The sequence below is a fragment of the Rhinoraja longicauda genome, chromosome 20 (genome assembly GCF_053455715.1).
Source record: "Rhinoraja longicauda isolate Sanriku21f chromosome 20, sRhiLon1.1, whole genome shotgun sequence".
Lineage (NCBI taxonomy): Eukaryota > Metazoa > Chordata > Chondrichthyes > Rajiformes > Arhynchobatidae > Rhinoraja > Rhinoraja longicauda.
This window is the reverse complement of record NC_135972.1, coordinates 23,097,356-23,120,686: the sequence shown is the minus strand read 5'-3', so window position 1 is coordinate 23,120,686 and position 23,331 is coordinate 23,097,356. Positions and strand designations below refer to the sequence as shown.

The 23,331-nt window shown below is 40.2% G+C and overlaps 1 protein-coding gene across 7 annotated transcripts in view; it reads right to left on the bottom strand.

The window, feature by feature from the left end:
• Positions 1-23,331, bottom strand: part of LOC144603650 (plasma membrane calcium-transporting ATPase 1-like) — a 105,564-nt gene that overhangs the window by 26,896 nt on the left and 55,337 nt on the right. For all 7 annotated transcript variants that reach the window (XM_078417208.1, XM_078417202.1, XM_078417207.1 and 4 more), the window contains exons 4-14: positions 21,404-21,658; positions 19,692-19,817; positions 15,965-16,078; positions 13,882-13,920; positions 12,155-12,313; positions 10,326-10,540; positions 9,096-9,338; positions 8,448-8,689; positions 4,485-4,716; positions 1,419-1,598; positions 1,245-1,332 (exon numbers count right to left, since the gene is read on the bottom strand). In XM_078417208.1, the coding sequence (XP_078273334.1) occupies positions 1,245-1,332; positions 1,419-1,598; positions 4,485-4,716; positions 8,448-8,689; positions 9,096-9,338; positions 10,326-10,540; positions 12,155-12,313; positions 13,882-13,920; positions 15,965-16,078; positions 19,692-19,817; positions 21,404-21,658 (1,893 nt within the window). The remainder of the gene's footprint in view (positions 1-1,244; positions 1,333-1,418; positions 1,599-4,484; positions 4,717-8,447; positions 8,690-9,095; positions 9,339-10,325; positions 10,541-12,154; positions 12,314-13,881; positions 13,921-15,964; positions 16,079-19,691; positions 19,818-21,403; positions 21,659-23,331) is intronic.

The following is a 23,331-nucleotide window of genomic DNA, read 5'->3' as shown; positions in this document are numbered from 1 at the left end:
CACTGCACCACGAGAGTCCTGGCTAATGGCAGAATATTGGAGACCATACCAGATGCACAAGGTCTTGTGTGCACAGTTCGACTTCAGACTAAGAGCAACATCTTGGAAAGACTGATAACAAAGATATGTCTGCTCCAAGAAGCTGAGACCCGAGTACAGCAAAGACTGGTGACCCTAAAGATTGAAGAATCACTAAAGTAGATTAGATGCCAACATATAGTACATACCTTTTTTTCCCCATCATGTGTAAAGTCATATAGCTCCTTTTAATGTTTATTGGTAATTGTTTCGTTATATACGTAGAACAATTAGGGGCCGGTGTGTAGGAGCCATTTATGTTTAGACTAGCTACTGTTGGCATATTATATTATTTTGTCTAGATATATCTTGCCATATTATGTTGGCTACTTGGGGGCGGTCATTAGACTTACAGGGTGGTATATATACATGGGCATAGGGACTGGGAGTGGCCAGATACAGGGAGGGAGAGTATACAGTTCAGAACAGACCTGGGAATGGACCTGGAGACCTGGGACCAGACCAGGGTCAGAGAAGCCAGCTACGACTTGTATGTGAAAAAAGTACAGCCTGGTATGTTCATCTCCTTGTTTGTACAACTACTTCAATAAACAACTAATTAAACTGGAAAAACGACTGGATGATCTGTTCTGTTGGGGTTTGTGTACAATCATTCCGACTCCCTGTGTTAGAAAAGAGTATACTGGAAAAGTCTGGAAGTTGCCATTACACTCATGTTTGACTCACTTAACTTCCTGATGCACTTTCATTTGGGAAACCTGCAGCTTATTTTGAAAAGCTCCCAGAAACCCTCACCATCCAGAACTGCCATTTGTTTCCATGTCCCAAAACAACTCCATCCTATTCACAAGTTCACCCCATTACAGGACTTGACCACTGACAGCTGCACCTTCTGTTATTATTGACTGCCCAGGATTCCCACCATAAAATTTAATCTTTCTACAAATCAGATCCCTGAAGATGTTTTAAAAGCACCTTAAAAGCTACCATAACCAACAGTGCACAGTGAAATACCAATAAACTTTTATGAACAATAAAATGCACAATAAAATTTCAGGTTGTTGCAGGACTACATGCAAATTGAAGCGAATGCACTGACTAAAAATATACACTGTCTCAAATCTCTACCTTCTCATTCAGAACCACGATGCCCATCTAGTAAAAATATCCGTAGGGGAATGTAGAACTTGCAATGTTTGATTTACCTTTGACCAAAGTATGTTTATCGGTGGGTGACGATCTTGCAAGGACACGCAGCCTGGGCCAGACTTTGTCTAATCGTTCTTGCTCAATCTGAAATGATTAAGTATTTGCTATTTTGTAATATCAATATCAAGTGAATAAGACACTTTGACACTTTTAATTCAATGATAGTGTACCTCTCCTTTTGCATTGCGAATGCGTTTGTTGAACTGTTTACCCTCCAAACACAGAAAGTCATCGCCCGGTTGTAAAATGCCGCATTTTGTAGCAATTGCGCGAGCCGTGTTAATGTTGTCACCAGTAACCATTCGCACAGTAATACCAGCACACTGACATTTCCTAATGGCATCTGGAACCTGCAGGCAGGAGGAATCAATGACTTCAACTCGAAGCTTAACTTCACATTGTAACCATCATGGTAACCATTTACAATTCTTTCCAAAGCCAATAAATCTACAAACCAGTACATCTGTGGGAGGAAACTGGAGCACCCGGAAAAAACCCCATGCAGTCACAGGGAGAATGTACAAAATCTGTACAGACAGCACCTATAGTTAGGATTGAACCCGGGTCTCCGGTACTGTAATACAGCATCTCTACCGCTGTGCCACCATGCTGCAGCGATACAGGCCCAAAACTAACTTCCATCACATTACTTGTGTCCATTTAACTCACTGGGAACTCAACACCTATTCCACTGGTTAAGGGCTGAAATTCCAATCTCAAGGTATGTAACGAGTTACATCAGCACCTCGTGCAATACTCAATCTTACTTAGGTCAAAAGTGAGCAACGATCTTCCGGAACTATTCAAGGGATAAAAAGTCCATGGGAAACATTTATCCCTCAAACAGTATCAAACTGTTCATGCATTTGCGTTAACTTTTCATAGTAAATTTATAGTCTTGTGTAGAGGATGTAAAAGGTCCTCAGTCTATTACTGATAGTGGCACAAATACATTTTTAGAGAAGCCTGCTTCAAAGTAACGCTATCAACAATTTAAAGAATAGCAGACATAATGTCATCAAAAATATTCAGCCTTTACTCGACAGTGGCAAGAGAAGATAATTTTTGTTGTACTTTAATACGTGCCTGCATTGAATTAAACAAACAGAAAGACATATTCATTGCAGAAATAGGATGAGCTACATAACTAAGCTCAATGATATGAAGCTTAATGGGGCAATTAGAGGACAGGTGCAGGGAATGGCCCATCTATATACTAAAACTCTTGTTTGTTTGTTTGTTTCTGAACTACAGCCAAAACGGAACAGCGCGATAATCTTAGGCCCACCTTACTTTTAGCACCCGTTCCTTTGGTGCTAATGGAGGAAGTTTCTTGGAAATCAGTGTTATATTTTTAGTTATTCACGTTTTAGTTTAAATCTATCTCCTAGGGAGGGAGAGGGGGGAGAGGGGAGGGGGGAAAGAGGGGAAGGGGAAAGAGGGGAGGGAGGGAGAGGGGGGAGAGGGGAGGGGGGAAAGAGGGGAGGGGGGAAAGAGGGGAGGGGGGAAAGAGGGGAGGGGGGAAAGAGGGGAGGGGGGAAAGAGGGGAGGGGGGAAAGAGGGGAGGGGGAAAGAGGGGAGGGGGAAAGAGGGGAAAGAGGGGAGAGGGGAAAGAGGGGAGGGGGGAAAGAGGGGAGGGGGGAAAGAGGGGAGGGGGAAAGAGGGGAGGGGGGAAAGAGGGGAGGGGGGAAAGAGGGGAGGGGGGAAAGAGGGGAGGGGGGAAAGAGGGGAGGGGGGAAAGAGGGGAGGGGGGAAAGAGGGGAGGGGGGAAAGAGGGGAGGGGGGAAAGAGGGGAGGGGGGAAAGAGGGGAGGGGGGAAAGAGGGGAGGGGGGAAAGAGGGGAGGGGGGAAAGAGGGGAGGGGGGAAAGAGGGGAGGGGGGAAAGAGGGGAGGGGGGAAAGAGGGGAGGGGGGAAAGAGGGGAGGGGGGAAAGAGGGGAGGGGGGAAAGAGGGGAGGGGGGAAAGAGGGGAGGGGGAAAGAGGGGAGGGGGAAAGAGGGGAGGGGGAAAGAGGGGAGGGGGAAAGAGGGGAGGGGGAAAGAGGGGAGGGGGAAAGAGGGGAGGGGGAAAGAGGGGAGGGGGAAAGAGGGGAGGGGGAAAGAGGGGAGGGGGAAAGAGGGGAGGGGGAAAGAGGGGAGGGGGAAAGAGGGGAGGGGGAAAGAGGGGAGGGGGAAAGAGGGGAGGGGGAAAGAGGGGGGGAAGTGGGGAGGGGGGGTTAGTGGGGAGGAAGAGGGGAGGGGGGAAGAGGGGAGGGGGGTAAGAGGGGAGAGGAGGAAAGGGGAGGGGGAGAGAGGAGGGGAAGAGGGGAGGGGGAGGGGGAGGGGGAGAGGGGAGGAGGAGGGGAAGGAGAGGGTGCTGCACCAATGCACGAGAGGTTTGGGCCCAACGGGTCCACGGTTTAGTTTCCAATAAAGAGGAGAACAGGTTTATCGACATGGTCAGACCTCTGATTCAACTGCTGTCACTATTTTATCAGGCTGTTCATTAATTTTCCTTTGATTTATTTTCAGGATATAACATTGCTGTGATCAGGCACGTTTAATAATCAAACTTTAATAGAGAAAATTTACTTTCAATATTCAAACTTTCTGCACGCTTTTAGTTTCAATTCATAATTAGCACTGCTTTGAAAATACAATCTTTCATGTCCACATTTTACATTAAAAAATGGAAAAGATTTAACTCAATAATAAATGAGGAATATTTTAATCATCATTGAAGAAAATTTAAAGAAAGTACAAATTAACAAAAAAATCCATTTGCAAATTAGATGCCAGTCTTGTATGTAGAGGCGACATTTTTAGAAAACACACTGCAATAACCCAACCAAATACACATAAATTCATATTGTTTTAAATGTCCATGAGAATAAAATAATGCTTGTTTCACCATTTTATGATCAGCTTCTTATCACTTAGCACAGTGGCTCAAATGTTATGCTTATAGTTTTTATTTTGCCATTGAAGCAAAAAAAGGATCTAGACAAAAAATGTGCCGTCAAATTTCAAATTCTTCCAAGTTGAACTGTAGTTCATTAAGGAAATTAAGATCAAATAATGGAAATTATTGGATATAATATCAGACATTAACTCTGCTCAAGGTCTCAATATTGAAAGAACCGATATTTTTATAGAGCATATTTTCGAAGTCAACATTTGGATAATTCCCTCCTCCCAAAAAGACTTGCTTATGCCCATACAGCCTGCATTACGTTAAACATGTTTACAGTTCACCTACCTCTGGTCTTACGGGATCTTCAATACCAACTACAGCAATACAAGTGAGGCCAGAAAGTATCTCATTTTCGTTATCCCAATCAAGAGGAGAATCGTCAAATTCTCTCCATGCTAAGCAGATGGTGCGCAATCCCTCAGAGGCCATTGGTTCTATTACATCCTTAATTAAACTGTCACGTTCTTGGGGCTTTAAAGCTTTGACTTCACCCATTGCATTGAAAATTTGAGAACATCTGGCAGAAATGTTCATGAAAGTATAATTTAAAAAAACAATTTAACCACAGCCAACAGGAAAAGCACATTCTGACCTTGTACAATTATATCTAAGCCATATATTAATGTTCAGAAAATACCACTGTTCTCACACACAGCCTACAGATTAGTAAAAGTTTAACTATTAAACTCTTTTATCCCGTATTTATGCATAAAGAGCCCCCATGCAAAAAAAGTAAGATTAAGCAATTTCATAAAGATTTGCAATTTAAAAGAGTGTTATTTACAAGAATAAGGAAGATGGAATTTAGTTCAGCAATTTAAAAGTTTGTATAGAATAGCCTGTGATGTACAATAATATATTTTTTGCGCAATTCTCATGCATCTGACAATCCCTCGCATCTCTCCCCCATATTCCCATGAAATGGCTGAAAGAATACAGTCAGTAGGAAATGGACGTTAAATTCGGGAGCTTGGGATCAATACACAGTAATCAGTGGATGATCTGGGAATAATTAGCAACACAGGTGCAAACATTGAGGTACAGCTAAAGTGTGGAAAGACAATAGGGGACTGCATTTTGCAATATCCAATACCAGTGAAAGGAAACCATTCTTTGGAGAATCAGTAGTCAGTAGTCACTCCAGGTCAGAGGGGTCCACTAAATATCCCAAATTATGCATATATTTTGCTCCAAAAGCTGCACGAGGTTCGACTGGTCCCGACCCCGGGTAGATCATCGGTGCGGGGGAGCCAAGGTTACCCCCCCCCGATAAAGGAGCTTGATCGCCCCGACGAGGAAGGCTCGCCGCCGGCTACGGGAGTCAAGATCATCCCGTCAACGGAAGGTTGAAGCCCCCGACTGCTGGAGGACAAAGAAGGGAGAGATTTAACTGTTTTTTACCTTCTATCACAGTGAGGAATGTGGAGGAGTCACTGTGGTGGATGTTCATGTTAAAATGCATTTTGTGTGTCCTGTTGCTTTTTACTGTTATGACCGTATGGCAAATGAAATTCCTCGTATGTTGCAAAACATACTTGGCTAATAAAGTTTTATTGTGATTGTGATTGTGATATTTTATTGAAAGAACCTATGGGAATTGCACATTTAAGCATTTTTTAATAATTGGAATATAATGCGCAACCCATTTCTCCCACCATCTCCTGCCTTCCTAGTCACCGTCCTTTTTCCTCCTTCGTACACTCATCTCCCATCCCCAGCTTCCCTTTTATCCCCTCTTTCCACTCCCCTCTCATCCCTTTTCACCTACATCCCTCACAACGACTTTACATTTCATTTTTTTTATCTCCCTACCTGACGATTTTCCACCTCGAGCTTATAGGTCACTTATTCCACCTATCTGCCAATCCACCTCTCCCTCACCTATATCCACTTATCATTTGCCATGCTTTGTCCCACCACTACCTCTTTCTCCCCCTATTACATTTAGTCTGTTGAATCCCTACCCAAATTGTCACCTTTCCATCCCGTCCTCAGATGCTGCCTGACCCTGTTGAGTTCTTTGTTCTGCTCAACATCTCCAAACTGTTGATTTTCTTGAAACTCAATTTAAGTTCGGCCTTTCTATTAAACAGCAGGATACCTTGGGTTCTTCCCCAAAGGTTCAGCCATCTCAGTTTGTAAAGTTAAGGTTTCAAAATTTCCTTGGGTTCATACTTTAATCGTTTAAAAGACAATCTGAACATTTGGTTTGGAGAGAGAAGGTTGATTTGCAAAGAATCCTGAAGATGTACAGGGCATTGGTGAGACCACACCTGGAGTATTGCGTACAGTTTTGGTCTCCTAATCTGAGGAAAGACATTCTTGCCATAGAGGGAGTACAGAGAAGGTTCACCAGATTGATTCCTGGGATGGCAGGACTTTCATATGAAGAAAGACTGGATAGACTCGGCTTGTACTCGCTGGAATTTAGAAGATTGAGGGGGGATCTTATAGAAACTTACAAAATTCTTAAGAGGTTGGACAGGCTAGATGCAGGAAGATTGTTACCGATGTTGGGGAAGTCCAGAACAAGGGGTCACAGTTTAAGGATAAGGGGGAAGTCTTTTAGGACCGAGATGAGAAAGATTTTTTCACACAGTGGTGAATCTGTGGAATTCTCTGCCACAGAAGGTAGTTGAGGCCAGTTCATTGGCTATATTTAAGAGGGAGTTAGATGTGGCCCTTGTGGCTAAAGGGATCAGGGGGTAAGGAGAGAAGGCAGGTACGGGATACTGAGTTGGATGATCAGCCATGATCATATTGAATGGCGGTGCAGGCTCGAAGGGCCGAATGGCCTACTCCTGCACCTATTTTCTATGTTTCTATGTTTCTAAGATATTCGAGTTAACTTGCTGCACGGCTGAATGAATCATGTTCTTCACAAAAACATATCCATTGCAGCAATGTAAGTGATTGCTGCAAACCTTAACTAATCTGCTTACTTGGCACCTTAAATATGAATCAAGAAGTTGTCTGGACTATTTTATGATATTTCTTTAATATTCCAACTTTTTTTTTGTATAGATGTTGGATGGTGGATTAACAAATATTCTAGTGATCCCAACGATCATAAGGAATTTGGAAGCTGGGGGTCTTGTGAGAATGGAATGACAATTATCTGGTGAACCAGATGACAAACTATCAGGTCTTCCAAATAGCCAAATTTTGGAGCTTTAACCATATTACATATAACCATATAACAACTACAGCACGGAAACAGGCCCGTTCGGCCCTTCCAGTCCACGCCGACCACTCTCCCTGACCTAGTCTCATCTACCTGCACTCAGACCATAACCCTCTAATCCCCTCCTATCCATATACCTATCCAATTTACTCTTAAATAATAAAATCGAGCCAGCCTCCACCACTTCCACCGGAAGCCCATTCCATACAGCCACCACCCTCTGAGTAAAGAAGTTACCCCTCATGTTACCCCTAAACTTTTGTCCCTCAATTCTGAAGCTATGTCCCCTTGTTGGAATCTTCCCCACTCTCAAAGGGAAAAGCCTACCCACGTCAACTCTGTCCGTCCCTCTCAAAATTTTAAAAACCTCTATCAAGTCCCCCCTCAACCTTCTACGCTCCAAAGAATAAAGACCCAACCTGTTCAACCTCTCTCTGTAGCTTAAGTGCTGAAACCCAGGCAACATTCTAGTAAATCTCCTTTGTACCCTCTCCATTTTGTCGACATCTTTCCTATAATTTGGCGACCAGAACTGCACACCATACTCCAGATTCAGCCTCACCAATGCCCTGTACAATTTCAACATCACATCCCAACTTCTATACTCGATGCTCTGATTTATAAAGGCAAGCATTACTGAATTATGTGTGAAGGAAATAGAATGAGAGTGACCCATTGTGATTTAGAGGCAGTGTCTTAGATATACAGTTTGCATATCTTAATTTAGCTCTCAATTTTATGCTATAAACGACACTGTTTTATTCAAGTTTCTACCAGAAATTCAACAATATGGAAAAATAAAATACTAAAGGGCATAGCTCTAAGGTGAGAGGGACAAAGTGGCGAGTGCCTGGAACACACTGCACATTGGTGAGGCAGAACCAATTGTGGCATTTAAGAGCTTTTGGATAGGCAGGGAATGGAGGGATACAGATTATGCACAGATAGATAAGAGATGGTCTTGGCATTATGTCTGGCACATTCATGTTCTGTCCTTGTACCGTACTGTTCTATGTTCTAACATCAATTACAAACGTACACTTATAGTACCTGATTTTACCTACTTTTTAAGTACAATTTCAGAGGCACCCTTGCTGTACATTTGAAAACCACCATCTGGATTCTTCAGCACTGTACTCATGGATTTCCGTGCTGAATTGAAGGTATAGACTTTGAACATTTTCTCTTCTGGAATTTCATTTCGAATTATCTGGTAGTCTTTCTTCAATTGCAATGCCAAGTTTAACAAGGCACATTCCGTCTTATTCCCAATTTGACGTGGCAAGCCACCTTCTTTCTCGGGTGGCTGTGAAGTTAAATCAATAATACATTTGACGTATTCAATTTGAAAGGTTATGATCCAAATTAAGTTAATTAACATGTACAACTGTTAAATGACGCAGCCGAATAAAAATTTAAGTGCATGTATTAAACAGTTACAGAATGCAATTTATATTTCCCGCAAATCATTGAATATTTGCTCTTGGGGTGGAACATTAATCCCTCAACTGGATAACTAATTTAAAGAATATTCATTCAAGTTCCACTAGGCTGAAATTTCGTGAAATTTAAATACAAAGATTTGAAAACAAGATTGTACAATGCAATAAAACACTAGATCTTTGGGTAAGCACATTAAATGGCATTAATTTTAAGTGGTTAATATTTTACACTTAAAGGGATAGTTGTAAGATATGCCAGTATCAACATACCAGTATCTTGGTAGTATAAGCAGAGTTCACAGCTATTCCTAAAATAAGTTTGTCCAAAATATTTTCAGGAAGAGTCTCTGGATCTGGAATTGTCTTGTGGTATTTGCCTGCAATATGTGCTTGAACCACGGTCATTCTGTTCATTGTAAGGGTACCAGTTTTGTCTGAACATATAGCTGTTGCATTCCCCATGGTTTCACAGGCATCCAGATGTCTGACCAAGTTATTATCTTTCATCATTTTCTGTATTGAGAAATTTATATTTATTTTCATCCATATGCAAGAACATGTACAAATTGATACTTAAGTTAATGGTTATCTTCATGGAACAACTCTGCTCAGGTGTAATTTACACCTTAAACAAGCTTGGATTAATACCACATAAAAACAGGATCCCGAGTCTGGCTAATGATTTACCTCAACTCCACTTTCCCTGCGGCCCATTCCATTCTTTTCCAGTCATCTAAAAGAAAATCTCAATTTCAGTCCTGAACATACTTAAAGAGCCTTGTGCAGCTCACTCAGCTCTGCATTTTTCCCATCTTCACTGGTGTGGATTGATTGCATCATTAAATGGGGTACAAAGCTACGTCTCAAGGATTCAAAATGCAGACAATTCTAAAATGCATATAGCCCAACACACAAGATGCAATTAGATTTGACCAAGAAAAAAAACCACTCAGATTCCATAATGACTTGTACCAAATCATTAAGGTCTGTGGAAGTACACTGACCAATTGAGATTTCATAAGATCATAAGACATAGCAGCAGAATTAGGCCATTTTGCCCATTGAGTCTGCTCCACCATTCAATCATGGCTGATCTTTCTTTCCCTCTCAACCTCATTTCCCCTGCCATCTCCCTGTAACCTATGATGTCCTTACTAATCAAGAACCTATCAATCTCAGCTTTGAAAATGCCCATTGACTTGGCCTTCACAGCCAAGAAATGACACTATAAATGAAAATTTGCTTTAAAGAAAGATTTTCCTTCCAAGCCTGGACAGGTTAGGCTAGAACAGAAACCAACAACTGTTGCTCAATCGAATAATTCCTGAATCAATCACACTTGAAGCTTGCAGTGGACAACGTGGTTGTTGACATGGATCAGATAAGTATACATCACAGCCATAAATAGAGGGGGGGGGGAGAGAAATCAACCATATGTGCACATTTAAATTCAGCAACCATGCGAGGCCTAAGGTATCGATATACTTTTCTAAAGCTTACCTTTACTGAATATGCCAGAGAGATAGTAACTGCAAGGGGGAGACCTTCTGGTACTGCCACAACCAGGACAGTAACACCAATTATGAAAAATTTAACTAAATACTGGATGTAAATTGGTGTGCACTCAGTCAACCAAGGGGTGTGCTGAATCCAAAATGTATCAATCACAAAAAACAGAACAAGAATTATAACGGTCATAGCAGACATCACCAATCCTAAGAAAGAAAAATAGAAGAGGGTTACAACACAAATTATAAACAACACTTGATGTAACATGAGGCGCTGCTGCGTTCATGCATTAGTTAAATTTTATAACCACTATGTGCAAAAATGACAGTTAACAGCGACTCATTTCTATACAAGCAAAATATGGCAGTGATGGAAAATCTGAAATTTTACCAGTGTTTGGGGAAAATTGCATCAAGAGCAGTGAATACATTATGCTCAGGCAATACAAGTAAATCACTTCCAACCTGACGCAGTGCTTGTGGTGCTGGATATTGTGAAGAGAAGTGAGAGGCGGCAAGATCAAAGGGGAGGTGTGGCATTGCCTACCATTGTACAGAATGATGCCATGTGAAGGGCTGGGGTGGGGATATTACAGATTGGATCATGCTGCTGCACGGAAGAATATTTTATAATGCTGAAAGGAGAGTTCTCCAGGATCTTCGGGGAATGGGATAAGTGTGCATGAAAATTACCATTAAATTGAATGCAACAACCCACTTTTTATTACGTAATAAAAAGGGACTGCAGATGCTGGTTTCTACCAAAGATAGACACAAAATATTGGAATGATTCAACAGGGTGAGGCAGCATCTGTGGAGAAAATGAATAGATGACATATTGGGTCAGGACTCTTTCTCAGACTGCTATTATTATGCACTTTTTATTAGGGATACTTTTAATAGAAAGGAGTTGCATGTGAACTAAGAGCTATGCTGTTGTCCTTCAAATAGCTATCTTCTAGTTATTGCTAATGCCTAGCCCAGCCCTGCCGAGGAAACAGATTTCAACAGTATTTGAGGTAAGAATGCAAATGGATCGACTTCGGTATTATGACAGTGTAAGAAAGCAACTGCAAATGCTGGTACAAATCGAAGGTATTTATTTCACAAAATGCTGGAGTAACTCAGCAGGTCAGGCAGCATCTCAGCATTCCATTCCTTTTCTCCTGAGATGCTGCCTGACCTGCTGAGATACTCACGCATTTTGTGAAATAAATACCTTCGGTATTATGACATGTGGCTGCTGGAATTGCAAGAGTCACCATTTGTCACGGCACAATGACACAGCTGGTAGAGCTGCTGCCTCACAGTGCCAAAGATTCTGGTTTCATCATGACCTCAAGTGATGTCCGTGTGGAATTTGGATGACCGCGTGGGTTTCCTCCGGGTGCTCCAGTTTTTTCCTACATCCCAGAGAAATGCAGATTTGTAGGTGAATTGTCCTCTAAATTGTCCTTAGTGTGTAGGGAGTGGATGAGAATGTGGAATAACATAGAACTAGTTTGAACGGTGATCAGTGGTTGGTGTGGACTCAATGGGCCGAAAGGCCTGTTTCCATGTTGTATCACTAAGCTAAACTAAAAAGTCACAGCTGCACTAATTCCATTCACTAAAAACCAGGTACATTCATGAACAATTGACTGAACTTTTAAACTATATTCTGCAATCAGTTCAACATGTTTTAACTCGCCCAAAAATAGTAAAAATGTTCCCATGTATTTCAGGTTAAGACATTTCAGACAACTTGAATCACAATCCAAATAATTCTGTACGAAATTAGAATAAAATTTGGGATTTTAAAATAGAAGGCAATTGTCATACCAGCTTTCCCTATTTGAACTGCCAGTTTTGTTAGCTTTCCTTGAAGTACAGACTTCTCTTTTTTGGGTAATTTTTTTTTACTTTTTTCACTTGCATTATCACCCGTTTCATCACTTTTCAAAGGCTGCATTTCCATAGCTGCCCCATCTTGAGCTTTAGCTGAAAAAAAACATGAAGATGTTCCATTCCTGAAGGAAATCATTGAACCTCCTGACCAACATGTGCAGGAAGGAACTGAAGATAGACACAAAAAACTGGAGTAACTCAGCGGGACAGGCAGCATCTCTGGAGAGAAGGAATGTGTGATGTCTCGGGTCGAGACCCTTCTTCAGGCTCGACCCGAAACGTCACCCATTCCTTCCCTCCAGAGATGCAGAGTTACTCCAGCTTTTTGTGTCTATCTCCTGACCAACATGGTCTGTTAACCAATAACAGCCTTTACTAGTCTTGAAAGGTAGTAATGAACCATGGCACTCCATCTGGTAATGGCATTCCAATAATGCCCTTGGATAGTGAGACCCTGTGGTGAAATAACAGCTAAATACATCCATGTACACAGACAATGTGCTTTTTCTCTCTCATTTTCATAACTAGTTTAATTAATTTTCAATAGCACACTGTTTTTAACTATGTTTTTGCTGAGTCGAAGACAGATTGGAGAAGCATAATTTAAGAGGGGAGCTTGGTAATGGACAGTTCTCCTTGGAACAGAGAATGTTAAAATGTGACCTAGTGCAAGTCTTGGCACAGTGGCGAGACCAGAAAAATTTCCTCGAAATCAATGACAAAATGCCAGATTAAAAATAAATGGAATAAGAGCTAGGACAAAATGAGAAATCTTAAATCACTAGAATTCAGAATGCATTACCTGAAACACAGGTGATGGCAGATTTCATAACTATCTTTTTAAGATCAAGAGCGTGAAGTTGAGGGCATTTACAGTATTATGGAGAAAGATGCAAAACCTGGGCACAAAGTTAATGGCTTTCTTTTGGCACTTTAAGATTCTACAGTTGGATGTTACATAACTGTAACACGAGATTAAATCCCAACAAAAACTTCCATTAAATTGATGCAAGGATCAATGAAGGACCTGCAAATTAATAACAAAACTCAAAACGTTGCCCTACTTTGGATTTAGGCTTGCTGAGCCATCTGGATTACAAAAACATCACAATTCTAAGTGTTAACAAATGTATCTCCACCTTAAGTGGTCCTCAGGATGACCTGCTACCACTCTAGCTCTGCAGATTCTCAGGACAGGGCAGGTGAGTAAATATCTTTGGGCTGAAGAACAAAGGAGGGGATCTTAGATAGGATAGTGGGAGGGAGAGGATCAAGGGAAGAGGAGGAAGCAAGGTGGCAGCATTGAGCAAGAGGACCTACGGCTAAGCACAACAGGAATAATAACTCCAATGAAACACAAGTCGTTCCAACTTGGTACTCTAAAATTCCCAACTGGGAATATGTGAGAAGCACACTTTGTATTTGCCTAAATTAGAAGTCAGGAGAGGAACATTCTAAATAAGACAATATCATGTGAACGAGTAGACAACATTTCTTTTGAATGTCATGGTACAAACTTTGATCCATTTTGCCATATGGACATGTTCCTGAAAAAACTATCATAAGTAATGTTCGACATTAACATGCCAAGTCTGGCCCTCATTGTATCCAGGTGCACTTAATATACATAAAAAATATTAAAATGATAATTTAATGTTCACCTTTGTTTCGATTTTCCACCGTTCGGTCTTGCTTTTTACCTAAGTGAAAACAGCCAAAAGGTATTAACTCAATTTATACATTGACGTATTCAATAAGTCATTTAATTGTGTTAAATGGGAAGTGAAATACTTAATATTTACTACTTCTCCTGAAAGTTAGAGGAATATCATAAATGTATTCTTCCTTGAAAAAGGACTTGTATTCAAATTGAGGCCAATTGTATATCCAGTGAAGAATTTAAAATGCCTGTTACCCATTTCCTAGCTCCAATTATTAAAAAAATTGAGATGTTGATATAGGCCTGAATAGATAATTGTGTTTGCACATAAAATTTGAAAGCTCTACTTATTAATAGTCAATTACTACTTCCCTACCATTAAGATTGGCTGCATTTGTCCTTGCAAACAAAGTCTGAACTAATGTTTGGGGGGTGGGGAAGGAAATAGGGTGACACAAGCAGGAAGTCATATATTTCCAAATTCAGCACATGGTTTTTAGTAACCTTTATATTGCTATTTAAGCAGCCTTGCAGTAAAAGGGGAAATAATGCATTTAGAAATATCTCCCACAAGCTCAGCAATTTAAAGGCAAATAAAGGATTGAATTAGACCCAGTGTCATGTAGCCAATCCATTCGTTCCTAACCCCACAATGAGGCAATATCTCTTTAGTGTTTCAGTTTAGTTTAGATATACAACGTTGAAACAGGCCCTTCGGCCCACCGGGTCGATGCCAACTGTCAATCACACTATCACGCCAAGATGAATTTACAGAAGCCAATTAATCTACAAACCCGCACGTATTTGGAATGTGGGAGGAAACCGGAACACCCGGAGGAAACCCATGCAGTCACAGGGAGAATGTACAAATGCCATACAGACAGCACAAGATCAGGATCGATACCTGGGCCTCTGGCACTGTGAGGCAGCAGCTCTATCAGCTGCACCACTGTGCCGCCTTTGATTAATGGAAGAATAGACATGAAAATATAATCAACTGGAGCAGCGCATCAGCTCCTGAAGCCCACTGCCATTCAGTGAGATACAGCTGATCCATTCTTGGCTTCAACACCTCATTCCCAATCTCACCCCATATCCCGCTACTCCTCTATAGTTCATGTCAATCAGAATCCACTGTGAACGTATTCAGCTCTTTTGGTTGGAGAAAATTATAAAGAATGTAGTCCAGATGTATCTCCATAATTACACCTGGGCTAAAATTACCGAGTGTGTGAGTTTCTAAAAGGAATATGAAGTTCATGCAGAAATGCTGCTAATGTAGACTTTTAGGAGTTTGATCTGTAAAACAAATGCACCACCATGCCTAAAGTACATCACTCAGCTAACCAACAAAAATATACAAATAGTTCTGCTATAAAGTGATAGTTACAGAAACCTGGCTCAAAGAGGGAAAGGACTGACAGTTGAATGTTAAAATCCCCTACTATGACGTTCTAATAGTCTTGCTGCTGTCTGCAATCCCCCGGGGTGTGTGTTCTAATTCTCATTGACTATTTGGGTGCCTATAGTACAAGCCCAACAACCTGATCATCCTTTTTATTTCTCAGCTCCACTACTTCAGCCTTACTGGACAGTTCTTCAGTAATGTTATATCAAATGACAGTCATGATGTTCTCCTTAATTAATACAGCAACTCCCCCTCCTCTTTTACCCCCACCTCACCTACAGAACCTATACCCTGAAATATTAAGCTGCTAGTTCTGTCCCTCCCTTAACCAGGTTTCTGAAATGGCTTTAACATCCCTGTCGAACGTACATATCCTTGCCCCCAGATTTATTCACCTTACCGTCAGACCTTTATCTGTACTGTGATTACCTGACTAATGTGGAGAACAGCCAAAGTACCGAATTAGTGCTTTTGTATCAGAGTTCACAGGGTTAGCATTTGGAGTTAAAGATTTTTTTAAAATGTTGTCCCTGAGCACTGATAAAATGCCTCATCAACATATTGCAACTAAAAAGCATCTTTTCAAAAGTTAAACATCACGTCCAAAAGATGCACATTGGAGTACTCTGTTAACCTGATGGCCAATTAATGGTTGCAGAGCAATCAGTGCACTTACTTTTCTTCGCTTCCTCCTCTCCACTCCCTAGCAAGGTGAGGATGATTCCAGTTTGAGAGTTTACACCAACTGCCGTGACCACCATTCGCCCGGAACCTTCCATTACATGGGTACCTGCAAACAGACCCTAGTTAGAACCACCCATTAGTACAAAAATAGATTCATGTAAATCCATTACCACATATTAAATAGTTGCAACAAACTTAGAGGTCCATACTTAATACAATGAGCTGAATGCAGAAATCAATTCCCCCAGTTCTGAACTGTGCAGGACTGCAGGATTCAGCTACTGCGGACAGGATAATTCTGTCTAGTTAAGCCAACATATAGGTAGCTATGAAACTAATTTGATGCTGATAGAGGCAAATACTCATGAGAAACATGAACCATGCATAAATTGAATACAACTATTAGACTAAACTTTGAAAGGAATAATAGTAAACATCATAAATCTTGAATCTTGTATAAACCTCTAAATGCACTTACAATGCATATTCATTATTGAAAAGTAGAACAGCAAGTGTAAAGGGATCGAACTACAAGATTAAGTACGTTCTTTCAGATGAATTATTTTAGCCCAAACTTCAACATAGGACATTTAATTTAAGATTTCAAAAGGAAAAAGTCATAGAAAAGTTAAAATAATGTTTGTGTTCGAATGGGTAGTAGTTATTTAGACTGCGGTAAAGGGCACATTAGAGGATGGTGCAAAGTAAAGAAGCCTATCATAGTTGACATTGTTATCCTCAAATCCACTCCAGAATGTACCTTTGTTAGCTTACTTTGTTTTACAAACATCCAGCAAACACTTCTCAAAATTTACAGAACAGTCAGAGATCTCAAATCCTTAAACCACTCAGTCCACCATCCGGCTCCAAAATGCAATCATTTTTAACCATTCAGCAATTAAAACTAATGAACTCATTTTCATGCTCCCGCTCCATCAATCCACTTTGTCATCAAATCGTCAGGAAATTGACTTACTTATTCCATTATCTAAACAATTTTTAACTGCCTATAATTGCCCACATACTTAGGCCATTAATAACTGTCCTATTTTTTTAAACTGTTGATGAGGCTAACTGGTCTATAATTACCTGTCTTACCCCTCTCTCTGTTTTTCTTTGAATAGGGTAGAATGTTCATCACCTTGCAATCCTTAGTAAATTTCTTGTTTTCAAGGAAGTTTGAAAATTTAGTATCTCCATTTCATCGCTAAACTGCCTCCAGTGTGTAGCGTAGATTATTGGAGCCTGGGATGTCCATGTCAACACTCGAGTTTCCAATAAACAGTGTTTCTCTAAGTCTACCCTATTCTACAAATGAAGCGAAATATTAAAATACCTCAAATTTTCCATTTTCTACAGCAAAGTCTCATTAATGTTTCATTCCATGCATTTGCTTTATTTCTGAAGTCTGCTCTTATCAAGTTCTAATACTAAACTGAACTAGACATAAAGTGCTAGAGCAACTCAGCGGGTCAGGCAGCATCTTTGGAGAAAAAGGAGCAGGTGACGTTGAGTTGGAACCCTTCTTCAGACGGAAAGTGTGTGGTGGGGGAGGGGGGGTGGAGACTGGAGGTAAGAAAAGGCCAGAACAAATAAGGGCCAGCAACAGATGGAAACAAATGGAAGTAGTTTTTTTCCCCCAACTTCTCTTCTCATAGCAGTCTTTAGTCTTCAATTCATTCTTATTCCTGCTGAGGTCAGTGGTCCAACTCTGCTGCCACCTGGCATCACAAATTCTTGGAACATCTGTTACAAGAGCAAGATTTTTTTTTTGCCCACAATGTGCAGCAGTGTTGGGTACTTGTGGAGGGCAAGCAGCAGGGGTTGAAGTTATAAACCAGCATTATTTTGCTCCATGAACAAGTGTTGCCTCGGCTAACAGGTGGGATGAAATCCAGAGGATGATGGGAGAAAGATTTTTCCAAAATAGGGAACTACAGAGCCTCTGAAAGGAAATAACTACATTAAGATATGAGGAATGCAGTTAAACTATATTTGATATAATGGCACCCTTTTATGAGCAGAGTGACAGCTGGGAAGCATTAGAAAATTAAATACTGCAGCTTTAAAAAGAATCGATCACATTTAGTGAAGGCATGCAGATACAAATCCAAGTAAATGAGATCATCACAATAACAATTATATCCTGCAATTTCCCTTCAAATTTTCTCCTACTCAACTTTAAATCTGCTTGCTTTTCTGTAAATGTTCTCCTCTTTCCAAATGTTTTTACTGCATTTTATGCTTAACTGAAACACTCGGTCATCGAGGACACTTTCACACACTTGGGAGGGGCTTTCGTTTATACATCCTAAAATTTAGATTTTGCTGGACCGTTTTATTTGTCAGCATTTCCATCCTATAGTTCCTGGTTATTCCACTTTGGCCTTTTCCATTCGAGCAATCTTGTCTTCATTTATTTCTTGGTGATAGTTTATTAAATACCCAAGCATTTACTTTTCTACTAAATCAGGAGAGTGTCACTCTGCCTGCCTTCGTGCTTTAATGGTTTCCTAATTTTATCTTGGCACTCTCCACCACCTTATTTTTCTTGGATTAAAGAATTCCAGTGAACCAGTACAGTTTAATACATCCACTGCATAATAAGAATATTTCTGTCATAGCTATGTTACCTCAATAACAGTAAACACCTCTTCCTAAGTTAATGGTCCCCTTCCCAAAAGAATACAGTAAAAGCTGTATTAACCAGACAAAAGACTGCAGATGCTGCAAATCTGGAGCAAGGAGATAAACTGATGGAGAAATTCAACAACAGATAGACACAAAAAGCTGGAATAACTCAGCAGGACAGGCATCTCTGGAGGGAAGAAATGGATGATATTTCGGGTCGAGACCCTTCTTCAGACAAAATTCAACAAGTCAGTGGAGATGTGGTTTGTCCTGATGCAGGGTCCTAACCCAAAACAGACAACCCTCTTTCCACCTCTATAGATGCTGCCCAACTTGCTGTGTTCTCCAGCAGTTTAGTTTTTGCTTTGTATTATCTGGTACATGCCGGACTTGGCAGGTGCCATATAATGACATTGTCAGTAAATCAACAATTAGCTCATAATCTCTTGGCCCCACCCCTCTGTGGGCTCCATTGTTTCCATTGAAATATTAGTTCCTAGAGAGGTCAGATAAAGTCAAGTCAAGTCAAGTCAATTTTATTTGTATAGCACATTTAAAAACAACCCACGTTGACCAAAGTGCTGTACATTTGATTAGGTTCCAATAGAAGCTTTTGCTGTACATTGCCCTACAGTGCTGTCTCAACAAACCAGATGCTGGTTTATACCAAAGGTAAGCACAAAATGCTGGAGTAACTGGGTCAGGCAGCAACTCTGGAGAAAATGTATAGGTGGTGTTTCGGGTCAGGATCCTTCCAACAAATGGCCTATCAGGGAACTACCCTGCCTGAGGTCATCTGTTGCTGGCCCCTGATTGGTCTGGTCTTTTCTTGCTTCTAGTTCCCAGCACTCCCACAACCAGTCAAAAGGTCCTGACCCGAAACGTCACCTCTCCATTTTCTCTAGAGATGCTGCCTGACCCGCTGAGTTACTCCAACATTTTGTGTCTCTCTTCAAAAAGCTGCTTTGTAACTCAGTTCTCAATTAACATGTTAGATTAGACAATGGATTGGTTAGTTCTAACTGTGGTCTACCATGATAAGAGTTGATTTCCCAGCCGACCAATAGCTGGATAGTATATCTTCTTACCAGACAACAACATCGGGTCTCTGTCTAGGTATTTCTTCACATGGTCAGACTCTCCAGTAAGCGAGCTTTCGTCAATCTTTAGATCATTTCCATGAATAAGTACACCATCAGCAGGAAGGAGGTCACCTGAAATGCAGAAAGCCACAAACTTCTAGTTTTAGTTCATCATTTTAACCATCTATTACAATTCTATGTTCAGCCCATATCAATGTTCCCCAATTCTCCAATACATATCAAATTTGATGTTACTTTGTAGACAAAATAAAAATGAGAATTTAAAACGTTAGCACAAGCAATCCATTCATTTTCCTACAGTCTGCGACCATATGCTAACATAATCCCATGAATCTCATTTGCATGTGCAACAGATGCAGAGAAATTTTGAAGACTTGGATTGCATTCTGTGAGCACGAGATTGACATATTAGGGCGTTCGGAGTTGAAGCAAACAAGGCAGACAATTCATATGTTTAGGAGCCTATGATCAGTAGAATTTCATCTGGAAATATTAACTTTTCCAAGTCAAAGTTTTCACTGTGGTTCCAATGAGGCAACTGGCCATGTTAATCAACATAGATACATAGCATCCTTTTTATTATAATCATTAACTGTGCTCTACAAATCAAACATTGCACGAGAGTTACAATTATTGCATAGTAGTCTTGTGCATTGAATGGAAGCTTATTTCACCTACTTTTATTCCCAGACCTACGAATGAATGAATCAGGCATCAGACCGATTTGCACCGCGGGCTTACCTATCAGAATAAATATATCAACTCCAACCTAGCGCACCCTTACCTGTGCTGCAACTGTTAGTAGCACCTGATCGAATGTTTTCTGGAAATTTCAAACACTACATCAGCTTGCACCTCTTTCCCCACTCCGTTTGTTACATCTTTAAACTCCAGCTAATTTGTCAAATATTTCCCTTTCATAAAACCATGCTAATTCTGGTTGTCTTACAATTTTCTAAACATCTTGATTTTTCCTCCACAATAATGGATTTATCCAGTGCATTTCTTCCTGCCTTCCTCCTCTCAGTGATGTTACATTTGCAGCAATAACTTTCTGATACCTTTCCAGACTCTAGGGAACTTTGATAAATTACAACCAATGCATCCACTTCCTTTAAGATCACCAGGCAGGGGTCCAGGGTAATAGATCTTCGGTATCATTAATTTGCCTAGTACTTGAATTTTCTGGTGGTAGGGATTCTTTTAAGTTCTTCTCTTCCATTGTCCCTTGACGGTTATTGGGATTTATTTTTAACACTAATGAATGTGTGAGAATCTTCATACTGCCAACCTATTCAGCTCCCATTCTTTTATTACAGCCATACATATAAGGAAGGCAGAGAAGTCCTGAGCTACCCTTGGAGACCCTTGGTCTATCTTTTAATTGTACTGGACTTTATCTTGCACTAAACGTTATTCCCATTATCGTGTATCCGTACACTGTGGACGGCTTGATTGTAATCATATATAGTCTTTCTGCTGACTGGATAGCATGCAGCAGAAAACCTTTTCACTGTGCATTGGTACACATGACAATAAACTAAACTAGGATGACAAGCGATAATGACTGATATAAGCAGTGACAGATATAAGCAGCAGGTGACAAAGACTCAATACAACACAAACAGTTTCTGGAAAATATCATTTCATAATTTAATCTCATATTTTACAAAAGTAAAAGTAATAACTTTAATTACCATATTTAATTTGAGCAATGTCGCCAACAACCAGTTCTGCCACAGGTATCTGGATAACTTGGCCATATCTTATCACTGTGAATTTCTGCTCCTGCTCTATCCTGTTTTGTAGACCTCTAAATTGCTTTTCCTTACTCCAGTCATTGAAAGCTGTAACCAGCACCACACAAATAACAGAAACAAGAATTGCAACTCCTTCGATCCAACCAGCTTGTGTCTCAGATTCATCATCAACATGTATAACTTTACCACAAGCTGCAGAAAGAACAGATCATAATATATAAGCAATAGCATAGATTACACATGCACAAGATACAAACATGGCAGAATGAATAAAATCAATTGATAGTTGACTGCTTTTCCATCACAAACATGAGCTTGACAATTTAACAACCTTTATACATGGCGGAGCTTGCAACAAATATCTTAATGACATTCGTTAAATCAATGATTAGACAACACTGCTGGTAGAGCTGCTGTCTCACAACTCCAGAGACCCAGGTTTGATCCTAACCTTGGTCGCTGTGTCTCTGGAGTTTGCACATTCTTCCTGTGACTGCATAGGTTTCTTCTGAGTACCCCAGTTTCCTCCCACACCCCGAAGATATGCGGGTTTGTAGGTAATTGTGTTTACAAACCTGTTGCGCCACTGCAAGTAAGAATTTTATTGTTCTGTTTCGGTACAATAGAATTAAACACATTTGACTCTAAATTGCCCCTAGTGTGAGTGGATGCAAGAATGGGATTACAGAACTATTGTGAATGGGCGATCGATAAGACAGTGGGCCAAAGGGCCTGTTTCCAAGCTATATCTTTCAATCAATTCAATTAAACATCAATGCAAGGAACTTTTTTTTTTAATGGAGAATTTAGTATTAGGCACTACAGCTCAATTTCCTTGGCACACGTGATAATTTAATTTGAACTGTGTATCATTTTTACCTCAAGCAAATTAAAAAAAAATGCAAGCAGTCATTTTTAACCAAGATATATAATTACCAAGGAGGAAATATACCAAGCTTACGGGAAGATCAATGAGAGGATATTCAACCCAACAGAGAAAACACTGAATTATGAAATATTTCAGAAATCACACTGAAGACCATGGTACCAAAAATGTGAATCCTGATTAAATTTAGCAACACATGTAAAGTTAAACAATATTACCCATTTTGCCAAGAGGATTGATGAAAGTCTGCTCCCAAAACACCACCCATTCGCGAGAACAACCTCTTTCAGACATTCTTCTCGGTTGATTGAACTTCAATGTTAATTTTTAGGACTGTGTGAATATCCTCTTTAGATCCAATAGTGACTAGATTTGTCAATGTTGTTTATCAGGAGGGCAATCACCCTAGACATGAGGCAAGTGATGACATAAACTATGGGAGGTGTTCATCATTATTTGTGAGTACCATCTCTTGGCATGCTTTTCAACTCCCAAGAACACAATGTAGAACTGTTGGTCACCCTGATGACCAATGTGCAAATCTTGCAACATGTTCAAATTTCACCTTTCAAAGTATCATGACTCTACTTATTAAACTTAGACATTTATGAGCACATTTGCAGACCAACGATAACCAAACAACACTTTATATTCATTCTAAGGATGTGGGCAATGATGATGCGAATATTTTATAACCCATCCATAATTACCTGTGAAACTAAGTAACAATAGTCACTTGTGGGCAGAGATGTTTCCTTATTCTTGGTCTGCAAATCTACTTGTAAATACCTTTTCAAGTTTAAGTCATTTTAACAGCTATTTAATTATTACCTTGTGATTAATCCTTGGATCTTATGTATTTGTTTAAGATTAAAAAAATATGTGTATAAGGATACATAACCTGAGTGTTCAAGAACAATATTGAAAAGACGTTTGGACAGATACTTAATTGAAAGTAATTGGAGCCTACAGCATGGAA